This window comes from Bubalus kerabau, chromosome 20 (genome assembly GCF_029407905.1).
Source record: "Bubalus kerabau isolate K-KA32 ecotype Philippines breed swamp buffalo chromosome 20, PCC_UOA_SB_1v2, whole genome shotgun sequence".
Taxonomy (NCBI): domain Eukaryota; kingdom Metazoa; phylum Chordata; class Mammalia; order Artiodactyla; family Bovidae; genus Bubalus; species Bubalus kerabau.
This window is the reverse complement of record NC_073643.1, coordinates 53,749,858-53,777,663: the sequence shown is the minus strand read 5'-3', so window position 1 is coordinate 53,777,663 and position 27,806 is coordinate 53,749,858. Positions and strand designations below refer to the sequence as shown.

The window sequence follows — 27,806 nt, the reverse complement described above, 5'->3', positions numbered from 1 at the left end:
GTCTGGCTCCCATTCTTTTATGTTACTAAGGACTCAAGAGATATCCGATCAATCCAGCTGACAAGGGGTCAGCAAATGATGGCTGCTTTTGTCAATAAAATTTTATCAGAACACAGCCGTTCTCATTTGTTTTAGTATTGCCTATGGGTGCTTCTGCACCACAAACGCAGAACTGAGTAGTTGCAAGAGAGACTGTCATCAAAGGCAGTAAAAGTAAAGGTCCTATAAAGGACCATTTAGTCCTTTACAGAAAGAGCTTGCAAACCTCTGCGACAGAAAATTCATCCTAGTATGACAGCCCTGCTTATGAACAAAGATAGTCTTGGAGACACTGCCAGACTCTCAAGGTCTCAACTTGAATGTTGGGAATTGAGGGGCACGGTGTTGAGATGTAAGGATGGCTTCATAGGGTCCCTCCTCGAGATTTTCATGCCCTTGTATAAATCCCTTCCAAGTGTGAGCGGCATCTGTGATTTACGTCTAGCCACAAGAGAACACAGCCAGAGTGACAGGATGTTAAATGATACAAGACCCTGTGTTGTTACCAGACTCGCTCTGGAGACTCCTTGTTGGATTGATGAAGTACGCTGCTATGCAGAGGAAGCCTCAATGGCAGAGTCCTCAGTGGCCCTAGGAGCTGAGGGAAGCTTCCAGCTGACAGCCAGCAAGAAACCAAGGCTTTCAGTTCTACAGCCGTAAGTAAATTAATTCTGAGAACAAGAGTGAGCCTGGGGATGGATTCTTCAACAGTCAAGCCTCAGGATGAGAATGTAGCTCCTCCATCAACTTGATTGTTGCTTTTTGAGATCCTCAGCAGAGGACAAGTTAGGCTATGCATAGACTTCTACTCACAGCAACTAGGAGGTAATAAATGTACTGTGTTTTAAGCCACTAATTTTGTGGTAATTTATTTTGCACCAACAGATAACTACTGTACCTCCACCGAGCTTCCCTGGTGGCTCAGACAGTAAAGAATCTGCCTACAATGAAGGAGACCCAGGATCAATCAGTTAGGAAGATCCCCTGGAGGAGGAAATGGCAACCCACTTCAGTATTCTTGCCTGGAAAATTTCATGGACAGAGAAGCCTGAAAGGCTACAGTCCGTGGGATCACAAAGAGTCAGACAAGACCGAGTGACTAACACACATATACCTCCTTAACTTCTGAATAAACCTCAACCAAGGGTGAGAAGCAAATTAGCCAGCATCCATAAGAACATCTTCAGAGAAATGGTCTCATCCACTAGTCCAGGACAATTTCATCCCCAGTCACCACCCCTTTCTCGCAGCTTCCACAAGGTGTACTTTTTGGTCTAGTAATAATATGCTTGAAAGTCAAAGTGTTAGTCGCTTAGTTGTGTCCAACTTTCTGCAACCCCATGGACTGTAGCCCACCAGGCTCCTCTCTCCATGGGATTTTCCAGGCAAGAATACTGGAGTGGGCAGCCATTTTCTCTTCCAGGGCATCTTCCAGACCCAGGGATGGAACTCGGGTCTCCTGCACTGCAGGCAGATTCTTCACCATCTGAGCCACCAATGCATGCATGCTCAGTCGCTTCAGTCGTGTCTGACTCTTTGCAACTCCATGGACTACAGGCCGCCAGGCTCCTCTGTCCACGGTATTCTCCAGGCAAGAATACTGGAGTGGGTTGCCATACCCTCCTCCAGGGGATCTATCTGACCCAGGGATGGAACCCAGGTTTCCTGAATTGCAGGCTGATTGCTGAGCCACCGGGGAAGCCCATAAACAATATGCTTAACAAAACCAAAATGAGGAGAAATAAAGAAACCATTTCCTAAAGTCTTCAGGGAACTGGAAAAGTTAGCTTTGAGGAAAGAATTAAATGCTTGCAAAATACCTGCCTTTAATAAAGTATGTTATAAATAACTAAGTCATGATTCTCCTTGGAAAAGAAGGACGTTTACTTGTTGACAACATTCTTACACATCATCTGTAAACTGTCAACAGTCACTTTCTAGAACAGACAGAACAATGCTACTTCTACAGAGACTCTGGTCCTCTTCTCTACAAGGTAAAGTCTACGAGGTAAAAGCCTTTCAAAACCAGCCGCACACCTCCACAGCTGCGATTGACCAGGAACTCTGCTCCCCACAGATTTCTTACATTATTTTCAAAATATGCTAGGTGTTCACTCCTTCCTTTCTCATTATTGTTTACAAGGTCATTTCCTTTGTGAAGCCTTCCCTAACTGACTGAAGTATTAATAACTGTGCTTCCTCCACATGGCCTCTACTTATAACTGTTTTTCTTTTTGTAATAAGGTCCCCTCTCCCACCATGAATATTCAAGTACAAGATGATTATTTAATTCAGTGACTGATTCACAACATGTGGTCCAGGTACCCTGGGAGTTCCCAAGGTCAAAACTATTTACACAGCAACACAAGATGTTACTTCCCTTTTCACTCTCATTTAAGTGTGGAATATGACTTTCCAGATGCTACACGATGAAGGTAGTCATAGAAATGTGCACCTATGTATCATTTTGTTTTAAAAACTTTCCCAGTTTCAATTTTTAATATAGTAAAAAAAAAATCAATGATATAATCCAGATAAATGGAAGCATTTGGGGTTCCTTGATATTTTTAAATGGTTAAAGAAGTCCTGAGACCAGAAAATTTTAGAAATGTGATTCCAGTAAGTTTTGTCTTCCCAGGGAAGGGGAAAATGAGGCCCATGGTAGGAACTCACAGTAGGAACATTTCTGGGAGAATAATCAGGTCATTCCCTGTATTAAAGTCCAAACATTCCATAAAGCTGGCAATACCGTCCAAGCAAGCTCATGAGCCTATGTCATTCTCTATAACCTCACTCCAGCTTCTGCATGCTATTCTCTTTCTACATCCTTATTTGAATTTTGTATTATGGCCAACCTGGTTTACTTCTCACCTTTTAAACAACCTTCCATTTCCACCTCTGGGCCTTTGTTCATGTTGTTCTACAGAATAGAAAATTATACTTGCTCCAAGCCGGCTCAGTGACATTCTAAACCTCTTTTTCAATACTCAGCTCAAATTCTACTTTCTTTGTGAAGTCTTCTTTAGTCTAAAATTACACAACCCGTTGTGTTCCTTCTTATAGCACTTCCTTTGTAGTCCTCCTTGAACAATATTATACTTCATTCTATCTCCAATCCTCCAATAATGAATTATTTTTCTATGTTTATGTAACTCATCATAAAATACAGCCCCAATTATTAGTATTAGCTGTCTTACATAACTGCCCCGTAGCAAGAGAGCTATATCAACTAAGCATAATATCTGATTTGATTTCTACAAGTCACCTAAAAGCAGACAATTATATACATGAAGCCAATTTCTTCCTAAAAATTCTTGTCCTATCATCTACTGAGTGAGTCATTAGATAAGTCACTTAAATCCTGGATAGTCCTTAGAGGTTAAATATCCAATTCTGAGCTGCTCAAAAATCTGAATCTCTATTTCAATGCCTCTTAATACAGATCTGAAAGAGCCCTTAAAATATAACAGTGACAAAGAGAACAGAGAAGTCCACTCCACATGACGCAGCCTGAAGATCAAATACTGATCCCTGTTTCCTTAGGTTCATGAGCCTAGCATGGTCTCACACACTGGCGTTTTAGAAGGGCCTGATTTTAAAGATGTTATGGGAATCCTCAGGGTGAGAAGAATGAGGCTATTTATATGCTATAAACAGTATCTGCGGCAAGAATCTCAATAGTCGCTTCTGGGCTTTATGTTCCTAGAAAGTGACCTTTTCAACATTATTATTATCAGGATGCTCTTCATCTCCTGCTGGACTACAGACTAGTTCTTAACCTTCTCAAAAACTAGGAATAATGAGTTGGGTTCTTCTACACAGAGCTGTGACAAATGGCTCAAGATACACTCCTTGAGTTCAGTATTCCACAAGGCATTCAGGAGCTCAGGGGTAACTCACTCATTGATATAAAAGAATCTTCTCTGAACATTCTATATATAATAATATCTGTGATTCAAGTTCCCAAAAAGCATAGTCAATAATAAGGAAAAGCATCAATGAACTTAATCTTTCAAATTTCTCTAAACCAGAATTAAGATAGACAGTGAATCTACTCAGCATGCAAAACAATAAAATAAAGTAAAACCCATACTTCAGATTCAGTTCAGTCGCTCAGTCGTGTCTGACTCTTTGCGACCCCATGAACCGCAGCTCGCTAGGCCTCCCTGTCCATCACCAACTACCGGAGTCCACCCAAACCCAGATCCATTGAGCCGGTGATGCCATCCAACCATCTCACCCTCTGTCGTCCCCTTCTCCCCTTGCCCTCAATCTTTCCCAGCATCAGGGTCTTTTCAAATGAATCAGCTCTTCGCATCAGGTGGCCAAAGTATTGGAGTTTCAGCTTCAACAGCAATCCTTCCAATGAACACCAAGGACTGCTCTCCTTTAGGATGGACTGGTTGGATCTCCTTGCAGTCCAAGGGACTCTCAAGAGTCTTCTTCAACACCACAGTTCAAAACCATCAATTCTTCGGTGCTCAGCTTTCTTTATAGTCCAACTTTCACATCCATACATGACCACTGGAAAAACCACAGCCTTGACTAGACAGACCTTTGTTGGCAAAGTAATGTCTCTGCTTCTCAATATGCTGTCTAGGTTGGTCATAACTTCCCTTCCAAGGAGTAAGCGTCTTTTAATTTCCTGGCTGCAATCACCATCTGCAGTGATTTTGGAGCCCAGAAAAATAAAGTCATCCACTGTTTCCACATCTATTTGCCTTCAGATTACACAATACAAATGGAGGATACAATAATATGTGTTTAACAGACTCCTGCCTGGCCCCTGAATATACATGCACATTCCAACACCCTAAGGGGAAGGGCTGATGACCTTAAGTGACTAAGAGTCACTGTATTATGATATTTATTTAGGAAAATGTCCTTATTCTTAGGAGACACATGCTGAGTTACTTAGTGGGGATGAAAAGAATCATGAGGTATACAACTTACTTTGAAATAATTCACAAAGATAATAAAATAAAAATTGTTTATTTAGATGCCTAAATAGATTAAAATGGCAAAGCAGAACCTAACTGGTAGGCATAGGAGACTCCACTGTGCTATCCTATCAACTTTTCAGTATGCTTGGCTACAAATAAACAGATGATCGGAAAGGCAATTCTGTTTCCTTTCCAGGTCAAATTAAAAAAAAAAAAAGAAGTTCTTTAATAAAAGGCGTGGTGATAAAAAAAATTTAATATTCAAACACAGTACATAGTTATTACAAAAATACATCAATTTAACAATTCCTAGATGGGGTCTATTCTCAACCTAACAGAATAAAACATTAAAATACAGGTTACACCCTGACACTCTTCTGCTCAAATCCCTCCTTTGGCTCCACCTCCAAGTAAATGTTAAACTGTTACAAAGGCCCACAAGGACCCTCATAGTCTCCCCTGACCTCCTCTTCCCTGCAATACAGCTACCTGTCTGTGATTCTTCTTGCTATTCCTCCATATAGCAGGCAGCTCCTGTCCAGAGGCCTATATGCTGGCTGCACCCCATGCCTTGAACCCTCTGATCTTGGATATCTACACAGCTCCCTTCCTCACCTTCCACTTATATCCTTGCTCGAATGTCACTTACATGGTGAGACAGTCATTGCGCTAACCATTTAAAATTGCAATTCCCCACACCTCACTCTTATCGATGAGTCCCTGCTCTGATTTTCATGATGCCAGGAACCGGCCAACACACTCTATGTATTTACAATTAGTTTATACATCCTAATTCCATCTTCCACATCTAAAATAAAACTCCACTAGGGCAGGAATTTTGGACGAATTTGTTTACCAGTACTCCGACACCTAGAACACAATGAGACGCCATGATAACACAACATATTTACAGTCTCATTTATCTCTGAGTGAAAAAGGCAGTGGGGCAGGGGGTCAGCTAGAGTCTAGCTTAAAACTGATCTCACATCCAAGAATGCTTATGTTTTAGGCTCATACACTGAATCACACTGTCTGAATTTTTCTGTGTGTTTCTTAACACTTACTTCAGTATAGATGAATCACCCACAGCCACTCTTCCCAGTAGTCATGTATGGATGTCAGAGTTGCACTACAAAGAAGGCTGAACGCCGAAGAATTGATGCTTTTGAACTGTGGTGTTGGAGAAGACTCTTGAGAGTCCCCTGGACTGCAAGAAGATCCAGCCAGTCCATCCTAAAGGAGAGCAGTCCTGGGTGTTCATTGGAAGGACTGATATTGAAGCTGAAACTCCAATACTTTGGCCACCTGATGCGAAGAGCTGACTCATTGGAAAAGATCCTGATGCTGGGAAAGATTGAAGGCGGTAGGAGAAGCGGACGACAGAGGATGAGATGGTTGGAGGGCATCACTGACTCAATGGACATGAGTTTGAGTAAACTCTGGAAGTTGGAGATGGACAGGGAGGCCTGGCGTGCTGCAGTCCAAGGGGTCGCAAAGAGGCAGACGTGACTGAGTGAGTGAAGTGAACTGAACTCTTCCCAGTACATTTGTCTGACTCCTTCTGTAGAGCCTAGGTGTTCAGGAGGGCCTGGGTCTTCTTCTATTGTATTTGCCAATATTGTATTGTATTTTCTATTTATACTATATAAGGCAAAACATACAATGGAGCCATTAGGCCTTTAATGATCCCTGTTCAATGAATGAAAATACACAAACATACCTATATAATTTACAGAGGAAAGAGGCTGAGGAAAGAAGGAAGGGTCAGAGATATTTAGGTTCAAATTTTAGTCCACTCTTACAAGCATGCCAATGTCATCTGCCAACACCTCAGTTCCTTCGCTCCTATATAAAAACAATGCCACTTTCTCCACAGGGTTGTTCTGAAAAGAATCTCAAATGACCAGAGAGTCCCTATATAGGAATTTCCCTGGTGGTCCAGGGGCTAGGACTCTGCACTCCCACTGCAGGGGGCCTGGGTTGATTCCTGGAAGGGGAACCAGATCACACATGCCACAACTAAGAACCACCCACTGCAGTGAAATAAATAAAAACAAAAATATTTTTTTAAAAAACAACCCTATATAATGTGTAAAAAATATGGGTGCTCAGAAAGAAATGTTGGTTTATAGTGACTTCCAAACAATGTTTAAAATTTCTTTCCATTTGTCTTAACTTCTCCCATCTTTCCCACAAGCAAATAAAATCTCATATATTTTTAGATTAAATAAAAAAGGTCTCAAATATCATTTTTTCTATTCCTAGAACGGTCTCTGGTCAAACAAAAACCCATACAAACCCATACAAAAAAAAAAATCAGTAGATACTAATCAACGACTAGAGTGTTAAAGAGGATAAACTGAGCAAAATCGTAAGTTGACACTTCTTTACTAAATAATTCTCATGAGAAACCATAACAAATGAAATTCACACAATAAATGAAAAATACAGTGTTCCAAACCTAGTGTTCATTTATCTTAACTTTTATTTCACCAAATACTTCCTTGCAATTCACAATAAACAGTTAGATAAGGGACTGTCCTGTGGCACAGTGGATAGGAATTCGCCCCCCAATTCAGGGGACACGGGTTCAATCCCTGATTGAGGGATTCCACATGCTGTGGTGTAACTAAGTCCATGAACCACAACTCTTTGAGCCTGTGCTCTAGAGCCTGCGAGCGGAGACTACTCAGTCATGAGCCCCCACGTTGTAACTACGGAAGCTGGTGCACCCGGAGCCTTTCCACAAGAGAGCCAGTGCAGTGAGGAGCGTGCGCACCGCAAGTAGAGAGTAGCCCCTGCGTGCCACAGCTAGAGAAAGCCTGTGCAAAGCAACAAAGACCCAGGGCAGTCAAAAATAAAAACAAATAAAAAAAAAAAGAGAAGCTAATGAGAGAAATCCAAAGTCTTATATTTCATAAGGAAACATTTTTCCCCGTATTGTTTCATCATCATCAATTCACATTACTGCAACTGCAAATTAAGTATCACAATAAAAAGTATAATTAATCTACCACCCAAGCATGATATTATCTTGATAAGGAAAACCTAAGTCATTCTATTTTCAAAGTGCTATGTATAAAGCACTATTTTGTTATATAAAGTGTAAGTTTAAATGTACACTTGATTCTTCCTTTCTTTGAACTCTGAACTTGGAATGTGGTTCAGAAAGACAGGAAGCGTACTATTGATTCCCCACTACAACTTTGTTGAGTCAGTTCTACATGGAGCACCACTTGCTGTTTTGTAATTTATTGTGTCAGTCACAGCCCAAGATAAATCACTTTAGCTGTAATAGGCCAGCATTAGTTTTAGAATTCTGTTCATGACTCATTTAGAAATATTCACATTATCCTGGTTCTTTCCCTAACCCTTATTAAATGGTGGCTATTGTTGTTTAGTCACTCAGCTGTGTCTGACTCTTTGTGACCGGATGAACTGTAGCACGCCAGGCTTCCCTGTCCTTCACTATATATATCCCTGAGTTTGCTCAAACTCATGTCCATTTAATCTGTTATACCATCCAACCATCTCATCCTCTGTCATCCCCTTCTCCTCCTGTCCTCAGTCCTTCCCAGCATCAGGGTCTTACTAAATGGTAAAAGGACCCAAATTCTGCTGCTGCAACCAGTGAGTACACACTGCACTTCAAAAAGTTTGGATGGCAAGACTATCTCCGGGTACTATGAGTGAAGCTTACTGTTCATGTCATTCAAAGAATCACCCTGTGGAGTCTCCAGTGCTTCCTGCACGTTCACTAATGAATCAGAAAAATCTAGCCTCACAAGACTAAGGTTGGTTGATTTTTGGGGGAGAAGTCCTCTTTTAAATCCCACTAAACCAGAAATGGCCAACTTTGCAAGCTGTTTCTCAACCACTAATGCTTTATGATATTATCTACCAAAAAATTTTAAACAAATTTATATGTAAAAGCATGTCTCAGATACCGCAAAGTACAGAAACACTTTTTGAATCAAATAAGAAGGCTTTGCCAACGCTTTTCAATTCCATGACCACAGGGAACCAAAAGACCCTACAAATGAACCAAAAACACACAAAAAACGTTGAGGAAAGTAAGACCTTTCCCAGGCATTCAATAGACCCAGGTTTTCCTGGCCTGAACTGGGCACTGCCACATGGTGTAGAATCAACAAAAGCAACAGAGACATGGTGTGGCTTGCTAATTTCTGTCTCCATCTAAGAGAAAAGGAAATAGTGTGTTTTCAAACTCAGAAATACTGTGGATACTGTAAATTACTTTTTAATTCAAAGCCTTGGTACTCTGGATTAGTAACCAATATTAAGAACAATTAGGTCAATAATGTTTTCTTAGGGCTGGATTGAGAGGTTTCATGAATCTGAAAATCTGTTTTCATATTTGCAAAATAAAGCTGCTAGATTGATACTTAAAAAAAAGCAGAGAAAACAACAGGGGTAGATCCTATGGTAACTCACAGAAACCGTGAGGTTTGAGGCTAGAAGAGACCTTACTAGCATCTACTCAAACCACCTACAACAGAGCACCAGGAGTTCAAATGGTATCATCTGTGGAGTACTGGCTGACAATTTAAATTTTAACTTTATATTATCTTTATTCTGTAAGAATAAATAAAAAAGACAAAAGAAAGCTACTGCAGCTGAGGCACAGATTATATAAATTTCATATAACTAAGACAATGACAGAACTAGTAGAAAAGATGACAGCAATAAATATTTAGCTTGAGTTATTCATCAGAAATTGTTTCACAATGAATGAAAAAATTAATGAACAATGTAAAAAACATTGGAAATACACAACTGATAACTATATATAAAACAGGATTTTTACTTTAGTGTGAGAATAGGAACACTTCTCATTTGAGAAGTGGGTTGCCATTTCCTTCTCCAGGGAATCTTCTGGTCCCAGGGATCAAACCCGTGTTTCCTTCTTAACCACTGAGCCACAAGGGAAGCCCCGATTGTCTCCACATATTTACCTATTTGGAACATTTCATATAATTGCAATTACATAATATACTGTCTCTTTTCACTGGCTTCTCTCACCTACCATAACGTTTACAAGGTACCTCCACGATGCAGAATATGTTTAATACTTCATTCCATTTTACGGTCCAATAATATTCCACTGAATACTGCATTTTGCTTATCCATTCAGTTGATGGCCATCCGAGTTGTTTCTAGTTCTGGTTTTATGATTTTTTTTTTTTGCATGCATGGCGAACAAACCAGATAATCTTAAAAATTTCTACAAAAACACACACTACCAAAACTATCCCAAAAAGAAAGAGAATAATTTCCTATAGCAAGTAAACAGATTTTGAACCAGTAGTCAAAAAACATTTACATATAGCCACTTCAGAAAACAGTATGGAGGGTCCTCAGAAAACTACAAGTATTTATGTGAGAATGTGAAGAAATTAGAAACCTTATACATTGCTAGTGGGGAAAAAAAAAAGGTAAAACCACTGTGCAAACAACTGAGTAGAGTCCCAAAAAGTTAATTATACAATCTCACAAGATCAGCAATTCTACTCCTAGGCACCCAAGAAACAGAAAACATTATGTACATGAATGTTCATAACAGCTTTATTCAAATGAATAAAAAGCACAAACAAACCAAACAGCCATGAACTGATTAATGGATTAGTAAAATGTGGTATATCCACCCAAGAGTATTATCGACCACAGAAAGACACGGAGTACTGCATTACACCACAACATGACAACATGGATGAACTTCGAAAGCATTACGCTGCATCAAAGAAGTCACACAAAAGGCTACAATGGCATGCTTCCATTTATAAGAAATGTTCAGAATAGGCAAATCCATGGAGACAGAAAGCAGATTAATGGTACCAGAGCTGAGGAGAGAAAGAATGGGAAGTCACTGCTTAATTGATATGGGGTTTCTTCTGGGGTGAGGAAAATGTCCTGGAATTAGATAGTGGTGATGAATGCACAACACAGGGAATTTACTAGAAGCCACTGGATAATATACATTTAAAGTGAATAAAATGAAGAATTTCACATGAAGTTTATTTCAATTTAAAAATAACCAAAAACAACAATCTACTCAGCAACATATAAATTAAAACCACAAAAGTCCGTTTGGAATTCTTAGGTCTATACACTCAAAACCTAGATTTAAAAACAGGCATCAGATACCTCACAACTGTGATTTATTAACAGGAGACAATTTTTTAAAATTCTATCACAAAAGGAAGAGATTAAAAAAGTCACACATAAATTTTTTTAAGGCCTAAGTTTGTACTGATCATTGTAGCCAATTTTAAGTGCAAGCAAACCCAAGTATTCTAGCAAGCTGATAGGAAAACACAACCACTATTAACCGTGTCCTTGGGGGCAGCAGGGACTCACCCAGCTTCTCTGGCTCATCTGGCCCCGTGCCTGCAATGCAGCTGCTCTCCAGGCCATAGGTGGGATCCACCTTTCCGGAGGCTCGGGCTGCTTCTTGAACTTTCTTGACATGAGCCTCCACCAATTCCAGGGGCACCTCCTCCCGGACCCGAGAAAACTCCTCTGTGTAAGAATAAAAATGGAACAGTGATCTGGTGTCACGTGAATATTTGCTTCAGTGTAAACTAGGAAATCTGACACAACACTAGTGTGTCGTGTGTAACCTAGTGACCTTTCTTGAGACTCAATCTGATCTATCCCAGGAAGTCAAGAAGGCCAAAGTTGATAAACGTGTACAGTGAAGCAATTCCATGACTCTTATGTCTTACCTTACATGTCACAGTCTTACTGTATAAACAAGAGATTATGATCTTTAAATATCTATCAGTAACAATCAAAATTGCTGTCCAAAATTCATCTAACTCTGCTGTTTGGATTTTAATCAAGAAAACAGTAAGGATGAAACAACCAGAATGTCAAGAAAGAATTCTATAGTGTGAGAAAATTCTAGTTAGAATTCATGCAACCCAAGAGTGTTAAATAACTTTTTGCCAATTATATAAAAATCCATATGCATCACAAAATACCATTAAAACCCACTGTTTTGTCCCTCTAAATTCTCAAAAAATGCTCATAGTTTGAAAAATGTTGTATGTTAACTGCTTTATTTAAAAAACATAATCTACTATCCTTAAGGGGTAATACATAAAACTGCAAGCTGATAACACCTAAATCTGAGATAAAACTATCATGAAAGAAAGCATGAAACCATGATCTGAAATGGTTACGCTCACAAGACAGCTTAAGAAAATCCATACCCAAAGCTGCTTTGGCTGCAGCAGACGCCACACGAGGATCCACCACAGATGCCAAAAAAGCAACCGTGCTCATGACTGGGTTTCCTGACTGACTGAAGGGGACAGGCTGGTAGGCCAGGGGCCCCAGTGAAGCATCAGAATTCTCAAGGTATGGGTCCTCAATGGGAAGCCTCAAGAAGTGAAGGATGCATTCATCCTGAGTGCGACTTCCAACGTGCTCTGACACTTTGTTCCAATCATCCTTATACATCTCCAGAGCCTGTGATGGAAAAAAACAGGAGCTTTAATAACAGGTAACAAGGAAGTAATACTTAATGACATCAGCAACCTGTGACTGTTCTTTAGATGGGCTTTAAATTAAAAAGAGTAATGCAAATAGTTATACTGTTCATAGCAGGTAGATCTGATTGCTTTCCTTATTATGTTAAATTCTCAGTCAAGAAAAACAAAAAAAAAGGCATGTATATTACAAAGAATTATGGTGCTGGAGAAGACTCCTGAGAGTCCCTTGGACTGCAGAGATCAAAACAGTCAATCCTAAAAGAAATGAACCCTGAATATCCACTGGACAGACAGAAGCTGAAGCTGAAGCTCCAATACTCTGGCCACCTGATATGACAGCCGACTCATTGGAAAAGATCCTGATGCTGGGAAAGACTGAGAGCAGGAGGAGAAGGGGACGACAAAGGATGAGATGGTTAGGTGGCATTACCAACTCAAAGGTCATGTTTGAGCAAACTCCAGGAGAGACTGTCTTGATACTTTCCAGCATAACCTTTTCAGATGAGCTTACTTTTAAGCTTTTTTCTTTGTTCATTTTCCTTTAGCCAGAGAAAAGTAAGAAAGTTCAGGAAGTTTTTTCCCCAGAATAAAGCTAAGGAATTGATATGCAGAATTCAAGCCACCGTCAGCATCCAGAAAAGCACAAGGCGAGCAGCAGTGAAGTTCTGTGCCTGAGCACCGACAGAAGCATTACATAGGAGAGGCAGGATGAAGAGAGGCTTTCAAAACAACATAGCGACAGGCCTCCAGGAAGGAAAAGGGTGACAAGCAGAAAAAAGGCATCAGCAAACATTTACACTATACAACACCTCCTCCGGCCATCACTGGGGTCTTCACCACTGCTTACCTGGATTCTTAGACTCGCCTGTCTCTACCCTTCAATCCATCCTTCTTCCTGTTGCTGGATGTATGACACAGGAGACTGTCTCTTGCCTGCCTAAAACTATTTCAGTTCTCATCATTATGTTAAGGAATTAAGGTCAAACACGACAGGGATCTGCTAATTCTTCCACCTCAACATCATACTCTAATGTTCCGGGAATACCCAGACCCCACATCCTAAGTATTGTGTGTATGTACAGTTTGTTCTGTACTAGAAATATCATGAACCAGAACCAATACTAGCACCCTACTCCAGGAAGCTGTCCATTATATCTTATCTACCCAGGTCAGCTACACAGCCACTCCTCTGTACGTCTTATGCTTGTCATACCTCTAATCACGTTTCAGTTTCTATCACACACTAGACTATGACTGAACTGAATTACTGAACTGTAGACACTACGGGCTAGTCATCTCAATCTGTCTGCCACAGCGCCTGAAACACAGCACCAAATAAAATGTGCTGAATTTAATCACAGGTAGCCAAATTAAATTAGAAAAGGAATCTTACTTTTCCATGACTCCAAGCATTAAAAGAAAAGAAAAAATCTGGGGAATTCCCTGGCAGTACAGTGGTTAGGACTCTACTGAGAGAGGCAAAGGTGCAATCCCTGGTCGGTAAGATCCTGAAAGCCGAGGAGTGTAGATGAAAACACCCCATAATTTTAAAAAAGGCCTTTCTTCATGACAACTGGAAGCTGAAGTGTAATATAAAATTACACAGGAAGATACCTAGTAAGTAGCCTATGTGATATGCTTGTCTGATAAAATGGTATGATTTGGGGGAGGGAGAATGGACAACAATAAACTCTAACCAGTCTTCTAGATGTATTTGTCAGGGTGAAATTGATGAAGTTTTTGGTTATAAATTGATTAAAAAATTTTCCTCTGACTTCATGTTCTTAAGCTATTAATTATCGATAAATAAACGATAAAAACAGAAGGTGTGAATAGTCAACAATGCTGTTGGGAAGACTTTTATATTCCTCTGTGTAAGTGCAGACATCTGTTGGTTCAACAGCATGTTTTAAATGGAAAATCTACCGGCTGCAAAGCCTCCAGCTGCAGGAGAGAAAACACACTATTGTGTGGAGATCTGTGGCTTTCTTGGCTATGTTCAGGGTAAACAGGAGCTCGGCCATTCTGACCTCACTCTTTATTTACTATCCACTAATCTTAACTAGTCAATCTTAGAAATCAACCCTGAATACTCGTTGGAAGGACTGATGCTGAAGTTGAAGCTCCAGTATTCTGGTCATCTGATGCGAACAGCCAACTCAATGGAAAAGTCCCCGATACTGGGAATGATTGAGGGCAGAAGGAGAAGAGGGCACCAGAGGACCAGATGGCTGGATGGCATTACCGATGCGATGGACATGAACTTGGGCAAACTCCAGGAGATAGTGAGGGACAGGGAGGTTTGGTATGCTGCAGCCCATGGGGGTGCAAAGAACTGGACACAAAGAAGAAAACTCCTGAGTATAAATGTGCAGCAAGGAAAAGAATTGACAGGAGAATGCTGTTTCAGGCAGTACTGCACAACTGCATCTCTCCCCAGAGCCCACAGATTCTATATGAGCAATACAAAAACATTTCCCATACATTTCCCCACAAGGGCTGAGAACGGTAAAATCAATACCCACAAGCAGATATGACTAGACAAGACAGCCCTGAATTAAAGAAAAAGGAGTTCAGGAAAGAAGCTCTCTGCATACCAATGACACTGAAAGGACAGACAAGAACAAATGAAAATAGTGGTAAAAATGCAAAAGGAACCAATCTTTTTGAATACAGACAGACATGAAGAGAGAATAAGGAAAGTAGAAGAGGGTGGTAAAAATGAAAACGGAAGAGTTAATACACCACTAAAATTTTTCATGAACCATGACAGTTGGAACAATTCATAAAGTCAAATTAGAGCAAAACAGATACATGCGACACCACAAGGCCCAAAGGATCCCTAAGTGTGGTCTGGAAACTCACAGAGCACCAGGCCCCTTCACAGAAACTAAGAGATCAAAATAATAACACTAGGACATTACTGTCTCACTTGTTATGCCGACATGTGCACAATGGTACAAAATCAACGGGGGGAACCACTGGCCCCTTAGTATGAATCAAGGAAGTGGCACCAGACGTCTTAAGGGTCATTTAATTCCTCATTACCACGTATTTGGAGAAACCACATAAACCAACTTAAACGTTTCCTGGATGAAATAGTAAAAATGATTTTTATTGAATCTAATTATCTTAGCCCATGTGTTTTCAATATTTGATGTTATGAAATGCCAGGCAAACAGGAAGACTACCAACTCTCGAAGCATCATAACTATCTAAAGGAAAAGCACTCATGTGATTGAGTTTCAAGTTCAAGTAGCCACTCTCTTCTCCAAGTATCACTGTCACTAGAACAAATTGCTAACACACCACAGTTTTACAGACACAGATGTTTGGCAGACACTTTCTCGAAAATAAACAATGATTCTCAAAATTATCACTCCAAGGAAAACAACTGATACTGTCTGTCGCCAACAATTAAGTGAAAAATGACAATTCTGAAAATCATGCATCTGCCATGAAAGCTTGTTCTACTCTCTAAAAGACTTCCTAATGAGATTGGAACCAAATATTATCAATTTGCATTTTTTGATATTGTATAATGAACTGCATCAACATTTGGAAGATCTGCATAAATCAGAAAACCAGTATTTTCCAACTTATCAACGAAAGATACTATGTAATCATACATGGGTATAAGATCCATTACTAGTTCAACAGGAGAGACCAACGGATTTCACACCAACTAACCTTTAAGAAACTACCAGTGGTCAAGGTTTAATGTGATACTGTACAAGCATACCTTGGAGATGCTGCAGTTTCAATTCTGATAAAGTGAGGATTGCAATAAATCGAGTCACACAGATATGTTGGCTTTTACAGTGCATATAAAAGTTATATTCATACTGTGCTATAGTCTACTAAGTATGCAATAGCTTTATGTCTTAAAAAAAAAATGCACTTACTTTCATTTTAAAATAATTTGTTGCTAGTGCTTCCTTGGTAGCTCAGTGGTAAAGAACCCACCTGCCAATGCAGGAGACATGGACTTGACCCCTTGTCTGGGAAGGTCCCACATGCCAAGGAGCAACTGAGCGTATGCACCGCAACTATTAAGCCTGTGCTCTAGAGCCTGGGAGCTGCAACTACGGAAGCCCTGGCAACACAGAGACCATGCTCCACAACAAGAGAAGCCACTGGAATGAGAAGCTCAAACAGTGTGACGAAGAGTAGCCCCCACTTGCTGCAACTACAGAAAAGCCCCTACAGCAATAATGACCTAGAACAGACAAAAATAAATTAATTATTAAAAAAAAATACTTTGCTACTAAAAAGTGCTAGCTATCACCTGAAAGTAAAAGTCACTCAGTCATGTCCGATTCTTTGCAACCCCATGAACTATATGCAGTCCATGGAATTCTCCAGGCCAGAATACTGGAGTGGGTAGCTTTCCTCTTCTCCAGGGGATCTTTCCAACCCAGGAATCGAACCCAGCAGGCGGATTCTTTACCAGCTGAGGCACGAGGGAAGCCCAAGAATACTTAAGTGGGTAGCCTTATCCCTTCTCCAGCGCACCTTCCCAACCCAGGAATCAAACCTGGGTCTCTTGCATTGGAGGAAGATTCTTCACCAGCTGAGCTATCAGGGAAGCCCACAACCATCATCTGAGCCTTCAGTGAATGATCTTTTTGAAATAGTAACATCTAAGACCACAGATCACTGTAAAAAATATATAATTAACAGTAAAAAGTTTAAAACATTCTGAGAATTACCAAAATGTGACACAGACACAAGGTGAACAAATACTGTTGGAAAAATGGCACCAACAGACTTGCTTAATGCAAGATTTCCACAAACCTTCAGCATGTTTTTTAAAAAAAAGGGGGGGTGGGAGGGCAGATGCCTTTATCAAAGAATACTAATTATCTGAAAAAGCCATTAAGATATTTCTCCTGCTTCTAACTACATATCCAGGTGGTAACAGACTTGCCTAATAAACTAAAACAATATACCTAATAGACAAGCAAATTATGAAAATCCAGGTCCATCTAGTCAAAGCTATGGTTTTTCCAGTAGTCATGTATGGATGTGAGAGCTGGACCATAAAGAAAGCTGAGCACCGAAGAATTGATGCTTTTGAACTGTGGTGTTGGAGAAGACTCTTCAGAGTCCTTTGGGCTGCAAGGAGATCTAACCAGTCCATCCTAAAGGAGATCAGTCCTGGGGGTTCATTGGTAGGACTGATGTTGAAGCTGAAACTCCAATACTTTGGCCACCTGATGCGAAGAGCTGACTCATTTGAAAAGACCTTGATGCTGGGGAAGATTGAGGGCAGGAGGAGAAGGGGACGACAGGGAATGAGATGGTTGGATGGCATCACCGACTCAATGGACATGAGTTTGGGTAAACTCCGGGAGTTGGTGACAGACAGGGAGGCCTGGCATGCTGCGGTTCATGGGATAGCAAAAAGTCAGACATGACTGAGCAACTGAACTGAACTGAAGACAAACAGTTCTCCTCTGAAAATGGTTAATATGAAACCAAAGATTCTCTTTTTCCTACCCTTCAGAGTACAATTAAGAGATCTGCAAGAATTTCCAAAGACATAAGCAAACTGAAAAAAGCAACGTGCTGATGGACAGAGATATTGTGTATAATCACAGATTCATCACAGTCTTCACTTTTCATTCACAAGGTAATGTTTTCAATGGCAGATATTTTCAGTCCCTTTTCTGAAATCCTTTTGGGAGATACGGAGTTTGTATGCTCAAATGCATAGAAACTCTAGGGAATTAATCTACAATGACTGACATGGTCTAAGTTAAGAAAAACTGGATATGAAGAAATGCCCCAATTCAAAGGAACATCTGCTACCCAAGGCCAAGGAGATAATTATTGCCGTGTGAAAACAAGGGTCCAGAGTTGCTAGATCTTCTAATTATGGAGGAAGAGTTAGAAATCTAGGCTACCTTGGCAAAGTTTCAATATTTGTTAGTAACAGATTTAAAATAAAAAAACTCAACCCGCACCAAAATAACACATATCCAAGCTTGATCTCCCCTACTGACAGCCAGCACGTTATATATATGTATATCACAGCCAGTGTGATATACAAACTGTAACAGCCCAAGAATATTCTATTAAAACTCACTGCATGGATTTAATATTTTTAGGATAAATTTCAAAGGTATATTTAAAATGCTAGGCACAGAAACTTGGGACCCATAAGAATAAAGGGGCTCCACCATTAATGTGCTTACCTCCAAGAGTAGCAGAGTCTCCTGTTCAGTCCATTCTCTTCCAGCACTAGCACCTTTACTCTAAAGAAAAAATTCAGAAACTATTTAACTCATTCCTAAAGGCTGAATAGGGAGCTCATGAGAGCTCCTTTCTAAGTTCCAGGGACTGTTTTCTGCAAACCACCAAAATAAGTCCCTGAATAACAGGAATAAAACATGGAACTTAAACTCCCAAGAGAAAGGCTGTTTTATTTCAAAGATTTCTTGCTGTCTACCAAGAACTCATGGACTACTTAGACATGGATCACTTACACTACTTATTTCTACTACTTTGATATTTAAAAACACCTTTTGAATCTACAACAGCATAGCAATTTAACACATACTATGGATGCACTATAATATTAAAACATAAAACAAATGTTTGGTATACCTTGAAGGCTGTACTTTATCCAAGATTTAAGGACAAACTGTACCACACATAAGGCACTCTGGCAGACAGTTTACTCCAACTGCAACAGGTTCATATATCTCATATTTAACATCTCTTGATTAATAAAATCTCCAAGTGACTCCCTAAACTCCAAATCACTTTTTTCATGAGAATCTTTGATAACTTACAAGTGAGTTTGTGTCCTCTTGATTAATACTTTATCATTATGAGATGCCTCTATTTACTTCTGGTAAAACAACTTGTTTTGATGTCTATGTTTATAAATATTAATATAGTGATTTTGGCTTTCTTTTGCTTAGAAGGTATGTCTTTCCCATTCATTTTCATTCAGTATATGTCTTTATATTTTGAGTGTCTCAGACAATATATGTTCTTGATTTTTCATCTAATTTGACAATCTCTGCTGCTCAATTAAAACATTAAAACCATTAACATGCAATTCAGTATAACTGTTCCTATGGTCTTTATTCCTTCCTAACCATCATGTGCTTCCACTTGGAATCACTACCCTTCAACTTAAAGAATTTCCTTCAGCTTTCCTACACCTTGAGCTAGTTCCACCTTTCGAATGTCTGTGAAGGTCTTTACTGTACTTTCAATTTTGAAAAGTATTTCTATTGAATACAGAATTTCAGAGAGACAGTTTCCCTTTCAGCATTTAAAAATATTTTTACGTTGTCCTCTGGCTTCTGTCATTTCTGCTGAAAAGGCAGACATCAGTTTTATCATTGTGCCATTGACTTTAATGTGCCCACTTCCACTCCCACTCTCCTTGGTTGCTTTAACATATCAACTTTTAGAGTTTAAACATCAAATGCCCAAGTATGCTTTTCTCTGTATTCAATCTCTCTTATTCTGGGCATTGTTATTTTTTCATTAGTTATGGAAAATTTTTAACCCTTACACTTTCAAATATCAGTTCTGTGCCACTATCTCTCCCCTTATGGGTCTCTATTAATGATAAATGAATCATTCTTCTGACCATATCTCATGTGTCTCTTGCATTCTTTTCTCTTTGTCCTGTTCCCTCAACTTCAACCATTTTTTCTCTTGGTGTTTCAATATATCTATCCTATCTTTGGCTGTGTCCAGTCCTCTGTTAAACCCATCCAATGGGTTAATTTCAGGTATGGTTTTAACTGTTCAATAGGTATTTCATTCTTTTTATATATTCACATTCTCTGTTGAAATTTTCCATTTTCCCCTAATTTTCTTTAACATATTAATCAAAGTTACTTTTATATATCTATCTTCTAACCATACCATATAGTGACTTCTAAAAAATGCCATCAGATTTATGAAGAAAGCTCACCTTCTTACCCTACAGAAAGTAAAGCAAGTTTCTTACAGAAAATGCTGCTTCTTAGAAGTAAAAAGGAAAATTAGGATATGCTAGATTGTAGTCCATATGTCCCTATCAAAAAATCCTTACCTTTGCTAAGGTTTTCTTGGAGTAGATGTCAGTACGAAGACCAAAGTTCTGCAAATCAATTGGTTTTTCCTTGTTCTTCTCAGGAAAATTTAACATCTGCTGAGCAGCAGGAATCTATGAGTCAAATAAACAATAAATGGCTGTACTAACCTCTACAAAGTCAAGGGGACAGAAGTTTTTAAGGCTGTTTAATACTGGCACTTAAATGACTCCTGGTGGAGATTCTACAAAAAAAAAAAAAACCTTTGCTAAACTAACAAAATTTCAACATATAAGAAACTTTTTTTTGCCTCTCTTAAGTCATAGAGACAACAAACAAATTTTATTTAATGTTGCACAGTGGGGGCAATTCCTTTGTGTTATTCCAATAGAATGATACACATAATCCGATTGACATAATTATCTTTTCAAGAACGTGTGCACAGATGTCCACTTTCCAAATGTTAAGGAAAGGGAAGAAGTTCTAAACAATTTAAACAGTCTGCTTCTTGATTACTGTCTTTGATGGCAGAGGTGATAAAGGAGTCATGAGTTATGAAAGTAAATCTGTAACATGATAAGATAAAGCACAGACTCTTGGGATTAAGGAGAGAGCATTATCTTAAAACATAAAACATTCTTATGGACTCAAACTTTTACAACAGATAAAAACAAACACAACCTACCAGCTAAGAGACAGCACAATTATATGACTATAACAGTAATTCCTGAATACAAATACTAGAAATGGTTGTCTGTTACTACCCAGACCTGAAGAATGAAAACTGAAACTGTTAGTCACTCAGTTGTGTCCGACTCCTTTGCGACCCCATGGATTTTGGCCCACTAGGCTCCTCTGTCCATGAGATTTTTCAGGCAAGAATACTAGAGTGGGTTGCCATTTCCTTCTCTGGGGATCTTCTGGACACAGGGATCAAACCCTGGTCTCCTGAAATGCAGGCAGATTCTTCACCATCTGAACCACCAGACCTGAAGAATAGGTGGTATTAATTTACCTGAGGTGATCGAAGATGTAGAGGAACAAGCCCCGAGGGGGTATCAGCTAACACATTGAAATGAGGAGTTGGAGGAGGCCCCATTGCCATGGGTCGACTTTCTGGATCCACTTGGTAATTAACAAGCCCCCACTGTTCTAAAAAGGCATGAACCCTGAAGGATAAACATCTGAAAGTTAAAAATCTAGAGAATGTACCTCATCATCTTCCTAACCATCATCACATTTCATTAAAAAAACAAACCAAGAAAACAAGTAAACACATTCTTTTGCAGGTTATGAACCTTCACAAAGTAACCGACAGTTTTGGTTTGAGAGACAGTCTCTACAAACTCAAAATAATGTTAATAATATAGCACCCCCAAACCAAGTAGAAAGCCTAATCTTTTCAACCACAGAAATGAGAACAAATACATGCCTGTATAGGTCCACGGTGAAAGAACTCACACATAAACCAAACTCACAAATGGAAATCTACTTTTTTTTTCTTTTCTTTAGACAGATTTAGGGCACAGAACTTATTCACTCCCCACCCTAACCCACTCTCTGTGGTCAGTTTATGATTAAAAGATGTAAAATGTGAATTTAAAAAAAAGATGCTACTTTAGGTATTTTATTAACCAAGAAAACATCCAGTTTAATCAGCCTAACATTAGCGAAGTACCACTAACCATCTGCAGTGAAATATCTGAGAAAAAGTCCAGACATTTTTACCTCATCACAGCACACACATCTCCAGTTAAGTTCCTCCGACAAGCAGTGCTGGTTAAATATTCTTGGGGATTTAGGCGGTATGTGTCAATCATGAAATTTCGATATGCCAAGTATCTAAAAAGTAATGGCCGAATTCGTTAAGGTGAACACACATCCTTTCAAAAACAGTAACTTATAGAGCAAAGTAGTTTCACATTCTTCTGGCAAATACACCAAAAAGTTAAGACAACAGGCCAATAAATCAGAGTGATATTGTACTGACTATTAACAGTCATGCATGCAACTCAGGTTAAGAATCCCTAAAACACAAAACAACTGTCTGCTAACATGTAACAATAAGTACAATAGAGTAATGTGATGAAGTTAATGTGAAGTAAAAGAAGCATAACCTTGGTCACAGAGGTGAATCAATAAATCCTTAGCTGCCTGCAAAATTTGCAAATAACACTTGGTTACTCAGGCTATCTCCCTAACTACACTACACTATACCTAGAATTTATTGTGTGCCAGCCTTAGGTCTAAGCACTTTTTGTGTGGTAACACATATAATCCTCACAATCTCTCTATAAGGTAGGATCTATTATTATTCCAATTACAGATGAAGATTAAAGAATTTGTGCCCAGACCACAAGGCTAGTCAGTGGAGCTAGAATTCAGCACAGTGTGGTGACTCTGACATTAGCAAAGATTAACTAAGAAGAGTGCTTTAAGAAGCCCCTGCCAAACACATCCAAATAGTCAGGTTTTCTAAATACTGATCCCATTAAAATAACTATCAGTATCCGGATCACATCTTTACATTTCACTCACATCTCTGGGGTCTTGGATTTGTTTTTTCCATTGAAAAACTCAGGAAGAGCACGCCGTTCAATCACATGAATACTGAAGAGAAAACAGAGAAACAATTAAGAGTCCTCTTAGAAAAGCAAAATCCTGAAATCTGAGTTAAGCTTGTTTAATTTCCAAAGTAAAAATGGATAAAACCAAAAACTGAGCACTACTTGCAAAATTTAATTGGCCTGCACAAGTTCCTATGTATTAACAGTATGTAAAAATAAAACTAAAGAAAATATAATGTATACTAAGAAGTTAAATAAAGTTAAAAAACGATTTCCCTTCCTCACCTCTAATACTTTAACTACAGTCTTTCTACAGTCTTTCTATTCACATAACCAAACTCAAAAATTTCTACCAACACACTGAAGGCTTTAGATTTTATGGAATTGTCCTAACATACCATAACTAGATGAAGAGCCAGAAGATACAAGAAGTTCTTTGGAAATCGTAGGACAAAAATCACAGTAACTGGTATGGCAACAAATTGGTGAAATGAATAACCAAAAGACAGTGGAATTGACAATGATCAGTTTCTCAGATTCAACATTAGTGCACATTTCTAACCAGTCCTCGGAAACTCTGAAGTGAACTTAATTTTTTAATAGAGTTTAGTGACTTACTACTTTTAAAAAGATCACAGCACTAATTTTTAACATTTAAATAAAAGCACTGGTAATTTTATAAAATGTTACAGGTGATAAGCACTGTAGAAACCATGTAAAATGAATCAGGCCCAAAACATTCTACAAATGAACCAACTGTACATCTAGCACAGAAGTTTAGACATTAATGGCAGCTCAGTGGTAAACAACCCGCCTGCCAATGCAGGAAACAGATTCAATCCCTGGGTTAGGAAGAGCCCCTGGAGGAGGAAATGGCAACCACTCCATTATTCTTGCCTAGAGAAAGTCCATGGACTGAGTAGTCTGGCAGGTTACAGGACTGCAAAGAGCCGGACAAGACTACGCATGCACCAGCGTTTTTCCAGATGATACATTTTAGTTTCTCAGTGGCTTTCCATGTACAGAGATTGCATGGGAAAAAGCAAATCAACAGTCTGTGAATACAAATAAAAGCATTCACTCTTTCTTTATTTGCTAACATTTAAATTATTTGAAATGAATATTACCAAATACTATAAACAAAATCACCTGGAAACATCTAGGAAGATAGTTTCTAAGTTCAAATATGTTCCATAGATCTAGTATAATGAAATTCCAGTATATATTTTTACTATAAAAAGAGTAACTGTAAGTAATTACAAACTGGTTCTAATATACTCTGATGTTACAGGTTAGGAAGAAGCCAAAAAAACAATTTCACCAAGAACAAAACACATAAGCGTATGTAATCACAAACACTTTCTTTTTCAAAATCTATGTCTGAAGTACTGGCAGCCGATTCCTTAGGTTATGTGAATGAGTCAAGTAGTGGAAGGAGTGGTATCCAGAATTAGAAAGCCTGAGTTCTTCCAATGATCAACCCTGCAACTGAAACACCTCAACTGAGACAGCAGTTAGCTCGTCTATAAACAGGGATATAACTAATACCTCTACTGTCCTTCTAATAGCACACTTTGTGACATGCAAATGGAAGTGTTTCTGGAACCTATAAAAACATACAAAGTTATTTACTGTTATGACTTTCTCCTTTTTTGAGAGGCGAATGCTAGTTTCTCAAACCATTCTGAATCTTCCAAATTTAAAACTCATTTAACATCATAATGAATGTAACGAAGACTGACCTTCAAAGTAGAGCTATTTACTTATTCTGTTTCAGCTTCCACTTATTCATAACATTGAGAAACAGCATGAAGAGTTAAGTTTTAAAAAGTATGCTGAAAAGTCTCACCAGTAGAGACCATACCTTCTGGTTTGGGGAAAAAAAGAAGGTATGACTCAAGCGGACCATCCACCCTATTCTTTTAAGGTGGTTTTATAGATATGTATTCAGGTGTATGTGTGTATAAATATATGTATACACATACACACACACATATATATGTATATAAAGATATACAGGCACATATATCCTTAAAAATGACACAAAAACCGTTGAAAGCAGGCAAAATATCCAAACAGGACGAAGAGATTCAGAGTGAGGGTGGCATCACTAGACTAAGTATACAGTCTTCCAATGAAAGGACCTTAAAGAAACTAATCTATTTAGAGTTCTGGTACATTTATTTTAAAATAAAAAACTGTCAAACAAAAATCAGCCTGATATGAAACAGTTACACTTCAAAAGTAATCAAGAAGTAAGATATCTAGGTCTGCATTTATTTCCATCCATGTTCCAAGGATGCCACAGTGGTTGTGGTAAATGACAAGGAGGATGCTGAGATGGGTGTTTTCTTCAACTCTTTTACATGCCAGGGTTTATATGTGAAAGAGCTCCTGTTTCCCGTTAACATAAAGCCATGACTGGGTAGTCAGAGGAGTTTTTCTTTATGTATTTCCGTAACATTTAAAAATCACAGGGCTTCCCTGGTGGCTCAGTGGTAAAGAATCCACCTGCCAATGCAGAAGATGGGGTCTGCATCCCTGGTCCAGGAAGATCTCACAAGAGCAATTAAGCCCATGAGCCACAACTACTGAGCCTCCACTCTGTTACTCAGAGTCCAGGAAAGTACGACTACTGATCCTGTGTGCCACAAGTACTGAAGCCCGTGCACCCTAGAGCCCATGCTCCACCACAAGAGAAGCCACTGCAAATAAGAAGCCTGCATCCCACAACCGGATAGCGGCCCCTGCTCATTTCAACTAGAGAAGAGACTGCATGGCAATGAAGAAGCAGCACAGCCAAAATTACATACACAAAATTATTTTTTAAAAATCTGTTTAAAAATCATATAATAAACATCAGTATTTTATAATAATTAAATACTCAAGCCTTTGCCTGTCTGAACTAAAACTGACGCCAAATGAGTTAGGCTTAAGTTTATAAAATTTGATAACCCTAAGTTACAACATAATCTAGTTTCTATCCCTAAGTTAAAACAACTAAAAGAACACATTCCAGAGTTAAAATAACTTTCCATCCCCCATCATCTAGCGTGATAGGGATTACCGATGAGAGGACTTGGGCAGAAGAGCACAGTACTGTTTCAAGGCAAGTGTCCCCACTCCTCAGTGCCAAGTTCACAGATATAAGCACACACTCACCAGTTATAATCAAACCACGATGCATAGCTAGGAATAATAATGTGATTGGTCTGCTCAGTCACATTATCTTCACCAGGGTCAAGGGATCTACTCTGATCACCTTTGCCAGGATCTTCATCTTCCTACAGAAAATAAGCCAAAGTTGAGAGACATAAGGAATAGCTTTCAAACTTCTGACAGCAGTTTACAGAAAATGCAGCTAGCTGATCCAATTTCAAGGACTAGGAAAACAAATGTCAAGGAGAAATAGCTTTTCACAGTTTTTAAAGGTACCTTCAAAAGATGTCCAGATGAGAGAGCAGATTTTATTCCTCCTTTTGAACAGATCGGGGAATCAACTCAAAGGCGGCCTGAAACTTTTTCCACAGTAGCCTGCATCGTATTTGTCTAGTTTTCCCTAATCCTAGGATCAGAAATCTAAATGACTAGTTCTCAATTTATAAGGAGGTTAGCTCAATGACACTAGTAAAACCTAATGATAAAGTTTCTCCAATTTCAAAGACTGAGTATTAAGCATCCACCAACAGCTATATGTGCATTACCTCACTTACTCCTCACAGTAACAGCAGGTACTATTTATCATCTCTTCTGTGGATGAGAAAATGATGTACAGAGCTAACGACATCAACAGGACAAAGTTTCAGAAAATCCAGCTGGAGGGCCTGCACTGTTAACCATTCTCATGCCGGAAACTAGCTGGCTTTTATCATATTTATGGAGGTTTTACAAATGAATTCACCTAAAAACCTGGCTTTGCTAATAGTAATTGCAAATACCACTGCACTAGGTCAAAACAAAAGAATACTTTTATACTACAATAATCACTTTTAAATAATATCATTTAACATATAGTTTATATTCAAATGGATCCAAGTGTCCCAGAAATGTCTATTACAGATTTTTCTCCCCAAATCAGAACCTGATCATGGAGTCCAGATACATCTCTTTGGTCTCCTTTAACCTCCTCTTCCTTTTGCAAGGAGGAGAAGGAGTTTTACGATGGCTTGTAGAGTATGTTCCAATCTCTATTTAACTCAATGATTCCTTATAATTAACTTCACATTAAATGTTTTTATCAAGATACTATAGGAAATAAATTTTTTGACACTGAGGTGTTTTCAAACTGTATAGGGTTATTTCTATTAACCTTTTATCTGTGGTGCTTTTACTGTTTTAACCTTATGAAACTCTTTTAAGAAAGCACTCAAGTTTTGAATCATATTCTTTTATAATGGTTCCAGAGTTTAATTTCTACATTTAAGGTAATTCAACCTATATTTCCTGGTAAGGATCTAGTTAGTGCTAGAAACTTAAGACAATAGTTTCCTTAAGATCAATGAATATCAAAAAAAATTTAAAGTATGAAAGCACTAAGGAAACTGGTTGTTACTTAAATAATGTTAAAGCAAAAGTGTTAATACTGATTACAAAGGTAAGAAATTTTATTTCCCAAAGCAGGGAAGCTAGTGAAAACCATGCTTATGATTAAGTTGCTTTTGTGCCACAGGTTTTACAAATTAAATGTGATTCAAT

At 38.8% G+C, this 27,806-nt stretch overlaps 1 protein-coding gene across 1 annotated transcript in view; it reads right to left on the bottom strand.

Moving 5' to 3' along the window:
• The window catches only part of SMARCC1 (SWI/SNF related, matrix associated, actin dependent regulator of chromatin subfamily c member 1), a 124,780-nt gene that overhangs the window by 43,848 nt on the left and 53,126 nt on the right, over positions 1–27,806 (bottom strand). The window contains exons 14-21 of the mRNA XM_055558156.1: positions 26,274–26,395; positions 23,083–23,154; positions 22,273–22,386; positions 21,560–21,713; positions 20,565–20,678; positions 18,700–18,759; positions 12,218–12,476; positions 11,361–11,522 (exon numbers count right to left, since the gene is read on the bottom strand). Of these exons, the coding sequence (XP_055414131.1) occupies positions 11,361–11,522; positions 12,218–12,476; positions 18,700–18,759; positions 20,565–20,678; positions 21,560–21,713; positions 22,273–22,386; positions 23,083–23,154; positions 26,274–26,395 (1,057 nt within the window). The remainder of the gene's footprint in view (positions 1–11,360; positions 11,523–12,217; positions 12,477–18,699; positions 18,760–20,564; positions 20,679–21,559; positions 21,714–22,272; positions 22,387–23,082; positions 23,155–26,273; positions 26,396–27,806) is intronic.